This window comes from Egretta garzetta, unplaced genomic scaffold (assembly GCF_000687185.1).
Source record: "Egretta garzetta isolate BGI_Z169 unplaced genomic scaffold, ASM68718v1 scaffold33, whole genome shotgun sequence".
Lineage (NCBI taxonomy): Eukaryota > Metazoa > Chordata > Aves > Pelecaniformes > Ardeidae > Egretta > Egretta garzetta.
In genome coordinates this window covers 1,941,593-1,952,060 of record NW_009259250.1, presented here as the reverse complement: position 1 = coordinate 1,952,060, position 10,468 = coordinate 1,941,593, and the positions used below count along the sequence as shown (strand labels likewise).

General features: G+C 48.4%; 1 protein-coding gene across 1 annotated transcript in view; it reads left to right on the top strand.

The window, feature by feature from the left end:
* Position 1: 1 nt before the first annotated feature.
* CELSR1 (cadherin EGF LAG seven-pass G-type receptor 1) overlaps positions 2 to 10,468 on the top strand; it is a gene marked incomplete at its 5' end in the record, with an annotated part of 169,995 nt that continues 159,528 nt past the window's right edge. The window contains one exon of the mRNA XM_035891689.1: positions 2 to 2,534. Coding sequence (XP_035747582.1) covers positions 2 to 2,534 — 2,533 coding nt within the window. The remainder of the gene's footprint in view (positions 2,535 to 10,468) is intronic.

Here is a 10,468-nt window from a genome sequence, read left to right as displayed (position 1 = left end):
CCGCTCGGCCACCACCTATCTGACGGTGACCGTGAGCGACACCAACGACCACGAGCCGGTGTTTGAGCAGCCCGAGTACCGGGAGAGCATCCGGGAGAACCTGGAGGTGGGTTACGAGGTGCTGACCATCCGCGCCACCGACGGCGACGCCCCAGCCAATGCCAACATGCTTTACCGCCTGCTGGAGCCGGGAGCTGCTGACGGGGTCTTTGAGATCGACCCGCGCTCTGGGGTTGTGAGGACCCGAGCCCCGGTTGACCGTGAGGAGGTCTCCGAGTACCACCTGGTGGTGGAGGCCAATGACCAGGGCAAGGATCCGGGCCCACGCAGTGCCACGGCTATGGTGCACATCACCGTCGAGGATGAGAACGACAACTACCCTCAGTTCAGCGAGAAACGCTACCTGGTCCAGGTGCCAGAGGATGCCCCAGTGAACAGCCAGATACTGCAGGTGCAGGCCACAGATCGGGACCGGGGCAGCAATGCCCAGGTGCACTACAGCATTGTGAGCGGCAACCTGAAAGGCCAGTTCTACATCCACTCTTTCTCCGGTGCCATCGACCTGATCAACCCTCTGGATTATGAGACTATTCGGGAGTACACGCTCCGGATCAAAGCCCAGGACGGGGGCAGGCCTCCCTTGATCAACTCCAGTGGCATGGTGTCAGTACAGGTTGTGGACGTGAACGACAATGCCCCCATCTTTGTGAGCACTCCCTTCCAGGCCACTGTGCTGGAGAATGTTCCTCTGGGCTACTCAGTGCTGCACATCCAGGCCGTGGACGCCGACTCTGGCGAGAACGCCCGCCTGGAGTACAAACTCATAGAGATGGCACCCACCGCCGGAGGTGCCCCTGTAGCAGGTGACCCTGGGTTCCCTTTCCAGATCAACAACAGCACGGGGTGGATCACAGTGGCTGCAGAGCTGGACCGAGAGACTGTGGAGAACTATCACTTTGGGGTGGAAGCCAGGGACCACGGTGTGCCAGTCATGACCTCCTCAGCCAGTGTGTCCATCACCGTCCTGGACGTGAACGACAACAATCCCACCTTCACGGAGAAGGTGTATCACCTCAGACTGAACGAGGACGCGGCTGTGGGCAGCAGTGTCCTGACCCTGACAGCAGTGGACAGGGATGTTAACAGCGTTGTGACTTACCAGATCACCAGTGGCAACACCAGGAACCGTTTTGCCATCACCAGTCAGAGTGGAGGGGGGCTGATCACGCTGGCCTTGCCCCTGGATTACAAGCAGGAAAGGCAGTACGTGCTCACAGTCACTGCCTCTGACGGCACTCGCTTTGACACCGTCCAGGTCTTTATCAATGTCACTGATGCCAACACGCACCGCCCGGTCTTCCAGAGCTCCCACTACACAGTGAGCGTCAGTGAGGACAAGCCCATTGGCACCTCTATTGTCACCATTAGTGCCACCGATGAAGACACGGGGGAGAACGCGAGAATCACTTACATTTTGGACGATAACATCCCCCAGTTCCGCATCGACCCTGACACAGGCACCATCACCACTCTGATGGAGCTGGACTACGAAGACCAGGCCTCCTACACGTTGGCCATTACAGCCCATGACAACGGTATCCCCCAGAAATCAGACACCACCTATGTTGAGATCCTCATCCTGGATGCCAATGACAATGCGCCCCGCTTCTTGCGTGACCGCTACCAGGGCTCGGTTTTTGAGGATGTGCCGCTCTCCACCAGTGTCCTGCAGCTCTCTGCCACCGACCGCGACTCAGGCCTCAATGGCCGTCTCCTCTACACGTTCCAAGGCGGTGACGATGGAGATGGAGACTTCTACATTGAACCCACCTCTGGAGTGATACGCACACTGCGCAAGCTGGACCGTGAGAACGTGGCTGTCTACAGCCTGCGGGCCTTTGCTGTGGACAGGGGCAGCCCACCGCTGAAAGCCTCTGTGGATATCCAAGTGACTGTGCTGGACATCAACGACAACCCCCCTGTCTTTGAGAAGGATGAATTTGACATCTTTGTGGAGGAGAACAGCCCTGTGGGCTCTATTGTGGCACGGATCAGTGCAGCTGACCCCGATGAGGGGACCAATGCGCAGATCATGTACCAGATTGTGGAGGGAAACATCCCTGAGGTCTTCCAGCTAGACTTGCTCAACGGAGACCTCACGGCCCTGATGGACCTGGATTATGAGAGCCGGACAGAGTATGTGATTGTGGTGCAGGCCACTTCTGCCCCTCTTGTGAGCCGGGCAACAGTGCACATCCGCCTCCTGGATCAGAATGATAACCCGCCCGTGTTGCAGGACTTCCAGATCCTCTTCAACAACTATGTGACCAACAAGTCTAACAGCTTCCCCTCTGGCGTGATTGGCAAGATCCCAGCTCATGATCCTGATGTGTCTGACAGCCTGGCCTACACCTTTGTGCAAGGCAATGAATTAAACTTGCTCCTTTTGGACTCTGCCACTGGGGAACTTAAACTGAGTCGCGATCTGGACAACAACAGACCCCTGGAAGCCCTCATGAAAGTGTCAGTCTCAGGTAAGCAAGCGTTTGAGGCTCATACGGTGCGTAATTCTGCTTGTCAGACCAGTATGGGGGCACGGGCAGAAATAACCCACTTGCAGTTTAGCACACAGCTTTTGGTTTCCTGAGGCAGCAATTTATTTGCGAAATTTTTGGAGAGGAACCACAAAAATGTATCAAGCCTATGTGCTGTCGATTGAAGTGGTGCGTTGAAGTTGTTTAGTAAACATGGATCACCAGGGTAAATACATACGTGTGTGCATGGAAGGGTATGTACTCCCTCAGTTGAGGTGGTACCTTGGCTGAAGCTTTTCTGATGTGGTTGCATGAAGGTACTAAACGATGTAACTTGCAAAGATGCAGGGAATGCACATGTATCTGTAATGCCGTCTCCCCTCCCTCTTCTTCTTTTTTTTTTCTCTTAAAAAAAAGTTGAGATTTGGTATCTCTGCTTTTTCAGCAACAAAACGTGTTTATTTCCTTCGGCATGCTGGTAGGCTTGGCTGGTAGATCCTTAGACCTCAGACCAGTTCTCTGCTGGTGTGGCCTGGCTGGATGTGACGCCGGCGGAGCTGCGCTGGTTTGCATTGCTGGCCTGTGTTCCTGTGGGAAATGGCGGCGCTGAAAGCAATGAGTTATGGCTGTGTAATAGCTGCGTAACGCTGCTAATTGCACTGGAGTTGCTTTAGTAGAGCCAGGGGCAGATACTGGCCAAATACAGCCCCCAAAATCAGCGCTGTTGGGGGGAGGAAGAGGAGGGGAGAGGAAGGGGTACTGCACCATTAACTTCCTCAGAGAATTTGTGCCTCCGTGTGTGTGAAGACTGTTCGGTACTGCCCAGTATATACTGTTAGATGAGCACGTGTATGCTTTTGGGATATTATTCTTTTTCTGCTCGGGTGCTTGTTTATCATGGAATTACTTTTTATGCCTCTAATTGTGGCATCAATCATGCAATGAGTAATTTCCTCTGCAGGTGCCACTCTATGAAGTTTACTGTGGACTTGGTCCCATACTTCTGTTGACTTTCAGAGGTTTAACCAGATATATTCCTCGCTGCCTCTCTCTGCAACCTAAAGCTAATATTTGTATTCTTTCTGCAAAAAAATAGCTGGAAGTACTAGGTACATAAAATGTCACTTCAGGAGATGCGTCATGGTGGGTGATTGGATTAAAAAATAATAATCAAACCGTGGCATAATCCTGGCAGCGCTTGTTTTACTGTGAGTAGTCACAGCCTGCAGCGGGGCCTCGGGGGAGCGAGCTGTGCTCTCCCCTGTGTTTGCAGGCTTGAGGTCCTTTTTGCTTCAGGAAAAGGAAAGTGATATTAATTGGATTGATTGAATTTACTGCGGCACATCACCTGACAAGCCCCTCCTGTTTCTTCCAAAATGCTGGGGGGCAGCTAATGTGGTAAGGTAGCTCATAAATGCCGTTTCCATGTCCTGTGACGACTTGCAGAAAAAACAGACAGTCGGCTTGTGACCTTAAAGAAAAACATTTGGATTAAGGTGCAGGTGACTGCGTGGTCGTTGTCTGTCTGAGCCAGTAGCTCTTTATCTAGTAGCAGAAGCAGAAGATAAGAACTCAGCTTGGAGCAAGAAGCTGGAAAAGACGTTTCCTTAGACTAGATGAGGAGGGTATTCTGAACAGAAAAATAGGTGACATGAACTATTCCTTTCTCAATCTAATGATTTACATTCGAGTGGATGAAATCGAAGGTAGGAATGAAGACCTTTGTTTTCTTAAGTAACAGGAGCTTGATCATTCCAGCATCGTTTTCATGTTTGGTGAAGGTGTGAACTTTGAAACTCCGCTGTGATGTTGATCAAAACTGGCTGGCTGCTGCATGTCTTGAGATATTTGAGAGATTAAAGCTTTTTGTGGGTAGGATTTTAAAATAATTTTGACAAGCACTGAACTCCATTTGATGTTAATTTGGAGAAGTTTGCTGTTTGGGAATTGAAAGGGCAGAGTTTGGCAGTGGGTGACTGTGTCCAGGGAAGTCTCACCTGCCTGCTTTCTCTGGTTTATCTGATGTAGTCTTCAAAAAAAAAAAAAAAAAAAGGGAGAGGAGAAGCTCAGACAGCAGCGCTCCACAGGGTTATCTCTAAGTGTTGCAAAATATCTGCAAATCATCTGCTAAAATGACCTGCCAGTTAACTGAAAAATGTGTCTATGGAGTAGCCATTAACCTCTAAACCCAGACAAACACAAAGTCCTGCCTGCTCTTCAGGTCAGGGAAGGATTGGAGCTCTTTATGAACTCGTGGAATTTGATCTATATACGAGTCGGAAGTAACACTGCTGCTATAAAAACCTTATTTCCACCTAGCGATGCATTGCTTGTGCTGTGGAGGCATGTGAGTGTGTGGGATGCTAGTGAGGAGCCGCACTACTCACTTAAATCAGTTTGAAAGTTTGATACTTGGCTAAAACCAGCATTTTCTCATTTGCTTTGGGGATTATTCAAATAAGCATTTAATTTTGGCTTTCTGTATATAAACAGAGCCTTAAGAATCATGAAAGCCAAGCAAACAAAGGTAATAGATTTCGTAAAACCTGAGAACAGCACGCTCCACGTTTAAAACTTACCCGAACAGTGTGAACATGGTCAGCAGCTACGTGGGATGGTGGGCAGCCCAGGGCCGGCTCGGGGCCTGCGTGGCTCTGCCTTCGCCCTGGTGCCACGGTACCTGCTCAGCTCTGCCCACGCAGCGGGTCAGGAACCGACCCAAGCCGAGGAGGGAAGAATGTGGGTGGCGTGGATATTAGCATTTTCGGGAGGGGGCTTTTGAAGTCAATCTCTTTTGAAGTGAATCTCTCTGGGTGCCCTTCTGCCCGTGCCTGTTGCACGGAGATGTCTGAGTGAACAAACCGGACCCCTTTTGAATTGCTCTAATCCAGATGTTCCCCAGGGGTGTCCCAAGGGGTCCCTTAAAAAGACGCTTTCTCCTTTTACCATTGTACCTTCAAGGCTTTCCTACAGAAAAGCTGAGCTTGGCTTTATATTCCCATGCTTGCACTTACTGTTGTTATGTTACGTTGTTTTAACAACTGGGGTGAAGTCTGGGCCCTGCTGAAATCCTGCCCTTGCTTTCTGGGGGGGCAGGATTTTACTCTGGGCTTCTGAAACAGGTGGTCAAGAGTCAATCAGCCTGTGATTTCTTAGCGTTATTGATAAATATATGGCTTAAGTTGACAGGTTCATTAAAAAATCAGGTTTTGTCCGCAGTGATGTTCACAATAGCATCAAACTGGGATTTAGCTAGTCAAAAAATGGGTTAAACATTGCTCAAGTCACACTGCCTTCACCCGTGTTAAAGGTTATACTGCGGTCCCCGCTGGTGCTGGGCAGCGGGGGGTGGGGGGAAGGCTGGTGCTAGCCTCAACTTTGCACAAATGTTGCACAAGTTTGCCTGGGTATCGCATTGCAAACGCTGCTGGCACCTGCCTGGCTGTGCTGCCACAAGTAGTCCCACTTGTCATCAGCGACAGCGCGCTGGGATGCCGTGGATGTGCGCGGAGACTCCTCTGGGAACCCAGCCTAATGCACCAGTGATGACAAAACCCGACCTGACTGTATGCTGCAGCTTTCCAGCGGTCCAGATAAACGTGAAATGTCATGGTGTAACACAGAATTTTGGGAAGGTAGTGCTGCTCAGGAGAGCTGGGTTCTGCAGTGAGGGATAGACACCCAAGCATTTTTGGGGGCGTGCAAGCTCAAGTATCGCCTTTTGCATTTCTTTGGCTTTTAATCTCCAGTGGCATTTGGTGAGGTTATTGACTAGCAGCAAATACAAATTAAGCTAGAGCTCGTTTGTGCTGCAGTAAACTTGGGATTTTTACTCAAGCCTTGTTAAAGGATCTTCATTATTATTGTAATTTAAAAGTCATTATGCTAATGGTGCTGGATCTCCAGCTCTGTGCCTTCTCCATACAAATGTAACAGGCAATGGAATGCTTTGGTTTAGCCCTGCTGGTCAAAAGGTAAGGCCACAGCTGTGCCTGCGATGCAGCGTGTTGGGGGGTGATTTGTGTGTGAAGATTTGAGACTAAAGGGAAAAAAGAAACCTTGTAGGCACAGGGGCACTTTTGGGTGCAGAGGGCGAGTGTGGGGCGACCGCTCGGGATGCAGGCCGGGCACCTCAGCAGTGTCGGGGTGCGCCCTGGCCTCCTGTCCCCGCCTTTGGGGAGCGGGGCGGAGGGGACTGCAGGGGCCTTGTGAGTTTTGGGGGGCAGATCCAGAGAGCGAACAGTTCTTTTAGGGGTGATGCTTCTGGCTGCCTGTAAGGACTTGCTTTCAGGGTCAGTGGGGGGCAATTAGCACCCAAACTGCTCTCCGTGGCCTCCCCCCAGGGAAACACATTCTCCCACACGGCTGCAGTGGGATCCCTGCAGGTTATAGGAGGTGATGGAAATGGACGGGCGGAGGGTCCTCTCCCTCCCTCTGGGTGGGAGGAGGTGTGTCGGAGTGGCAGCAGGGCTTTTTGGCACGCTCGTGTTCCTCAGGACTTTGGGCGCTTGCGCTTTGCGCGTGCATCCTGCGCTACGGGGAGAGAGCGCAGCAGCTGAAAGGCTGCAAAGGCCAGCGAGGCAATGAGGGGGGACCTCGTTTAGGAAGGTGGTGTGAGATTGGAGCCCGGGTTGTTACTTGGTGTGTCAAGTGGAGCTGAAGCAAAGGGTGACCCGTAATGGTTACTAGCGGTGGTTTTGAACGCTTATGTTTATTTTCCTAAAATAGCAAAGCAAGAATAGCGCCCATCATTTTAAAGTTAGGGTAGCTCCTGCATCTGCTGTGGCACCCTAAATCCTTTGTTGCACCTATATAGGTTTTGTACTCTGTTCTATAGGTGAGATGCATTTTAGATATGCGTCCCGCCAGCCTGCAGGAATTTGACTTTCCCTCTTCAGCTGTATGATCTGTTCCAGCCGATAAAAAGCTGTGGCTGCCTTGTTGCTTTTGTGTGTGCTTCCTTCCACTTCATCCCTGGATTTCATAGGAGTGGTGTATTTTTGTTTCAAAAGACAGGAAAACGTCTATGGCTACGAGAGGAAAATATTTAGAGGAAGGCTGACTGACAAAATAGCTTTTATCTCAGTAAAAAGTTATCTTCTGCATGGAAATAAATAAAATAGGGACTTATCTGCAGCTCAAAGCTACTGTAAATAAGCAATTTCTTTGCTAAAATGGTTATCCCCAGTAATAAAAAAAGAAATGTTTACCACAGCACACTTTAGAAAGTAAATGAGATGTTTTACCACAGATAAAAGCTATTTTGCCAGTCAGCTTCTTTCAGAAAATGCTACTGTGCAACATAGCTGTTGTTGAGAATGTTTCTCCCTGTTCCTGTCTGCATGCAGTGCAGGCTGTATATTCCCATTTTTTTGTTACACAGTTTTTAACAAGATATTTCTGCCTTAGTACATCTTGGTGGTTGAAGCATCCACAGATGGTGCTTAACCTCATCCCACAAAGTGAAACTTTGAACCGTAAATATTAGAGGTCACCATCGGTTCCTGGAGAAAAAAATAATAGTGTGTATCAAAGCCCCACATAAACCTGAACTCAGCAATGCTGTTTAAAAACTCGGGGGTGCATTTGTATTTGCAGCACCTTCGTGTTAAGATTTCTGTACAAGCTATTCAGTTGCCTTGATTGAGAGGATATGAGAAATGGCTTGTTGAGGTTGCAGGGGTTTTTGGCTGGTATACAGATAATTCTATTTTATTTTTTAATTGCCTGAATGTTGATGATTTTCTCGCTGATTTCTGGGAAAGAGGGAGACTTTAGGATAGCAAGGAGAAGGTATAAGAAGAATTAGACTGAGGATGTGGGAGGGAAAAAGATCTACTAGGCTTTACTCAATAATCAAATCCCAAGGCATAGAAATTAAATTTAGAGAAGTATGATGGTGGGATTGCCTGGAAAACTTTTTTTCCCCTATTTTCAAATTATTTGCAAATGGGGAGATAGTTGTAATCACCATTTTTAAATTGGATTAGTAATTGTTTTATATTTTTCGATTACATTTTAAGCTTCAGGGTGTATTAATGAGTTGGTTTCCTTGGTGTATTCCCTTGTGATTTGCTTCCCTCTTAGAAGGCACTGAAGTGCTCTTGCTTTTGACGTGCACTTGTGGTTTGAGAAGAATCTTCTTTTGTTGTGTCCTTCTGGTCACACGTTTCCTTGCAGTTCAGAAATTATTTAGGCTGGGGTTGTGGAGCCTGCTGCAAACTGACAAATACGGAATAATCATTGATTTGTTATCAAGGGTAATGACAAAAGAACCCTTTGCTTAGAATACGGGAACAGTTTTCTAGGTTTGGATGTAGGATGATAGTAAACCTGCAGTAGAATCAGTGGTGGGGGAAAATAGGTGATGTGAAGCAGTGGGATTTTATATTCATTATCTCCAGTATCCCAGGCGTACCTGAGGAAGGGGCTGGCTGCTTACAAAGTGTGTAATTTTATGTTTGCTCATTGAATGGACCATTTTCCTTCAGCGTGTTATACTTAGTATCTTGAAACTCCCTCGCGTTGTTGACTCCCATCTTTGAGCTGAATGGATTTTCTCAGACATCCCATGACTGAGGAAAGTAATGCTGGGTTTTAAAGTACGACATCAGGTGAAGCTAGGTAGCGTGCTCACCACTCTTCTGGTAGGGCTCTTACTGGTGGGACCCTTCACAGACATTTGGATGGGAACCCAGGCATCCTCACATTTCCACCAGTCTGGTCAGAGCATGGCCCTGGTGTCTCCCGGTGTCTTCAAGGAAAGGTTGGGGAGACTCATCCGTGGTCTCCTGCCTCTTCTTCAGGGTGTGCTGCAGGTCTGCCAGACACCCCTGCTGCTGACGGACTGTCTCCAGCGTTTTGGCTGGCTGTGTGCTCAGGGTTCATGGGTTCAGGGGCATGTGATAGCACGCAACACCTACAACGGTGTTTACAGTTCAGCCAGATGTGTAGCTGCTGCATACGTTGGCATAGCTGAGGTCGCGTTCATCTGGTTATTTTGGGTACAGACAGCAATGACTGCACCGTAGCGTGGCTTTGGCTTGCGATTTCACTGGGCCCCTCGATTCCCTCGTGGGTCAGGTGAGACTGATACAAAGATTGTGGGAACATGACCGCTCTAAAAATTGGGAGCAGAATTACTTTCTGGGCAGGAAACAAGCAAACATGAAGCAGAAACCTCTTCTAAACCTATGTGCTACAAATACCTTTTCAATATTTAGCAGCGTAGGCAACTCTACCTGTAACAGTTGTGCATGGAAGATGAGTAAGGGGAGGATCAAATGTCAGGCACGAGATCTACGCTCTCCATCCCTTCTCCTTCTCTTTCATAAGCCCTCAGGATTTTGAGAGCCAGTTGGTGGGGACAGACTTGCTACAGGGGTTTTTTGAGTGCTTGAGATAACAACACAACTTATCTGCTTCGCTCAGTATTGCTTAATTTAGAGGATTTGGGCAACTGTCTTTTCTTGGCTTCCTTTGGCATACTGGCTTGTATTTCCAAAAATACCTACGGAGAGTCTCTGGGAAATGTAGGAGGGTTAGAAGAGCTGAAGATACTCAGATCAGATCTACTGACCCTTTTTGGCGATATTCCATGTTACAGTCTTTCTGTCCTTGTTTCTTGGAGAATGATGATGTTTTTAGGTAAAACAGTACTCTAGCTACTCTGACATCGAGTTTGCCATTTAAGAAACAAGTATGGCAGTGCTGTCTTTTATGAGTGATTGGCTTTTTTGTTGTCTGCTCTCATTTTTAAGACTATTTGGCCAAAAGATTGCATAAATCAGAGTACGAACAAGTTGACGATGAGCTCAGTTCTTCAAAGCCTTATTCACAATGGTGGTCCACTTGGAAGAAAGAACATCTGAGACCTGATTGAATTCAGTTTTGCCACTTTGTGTTTCTGTGACAAGTGGCAGTTTTATTATCCT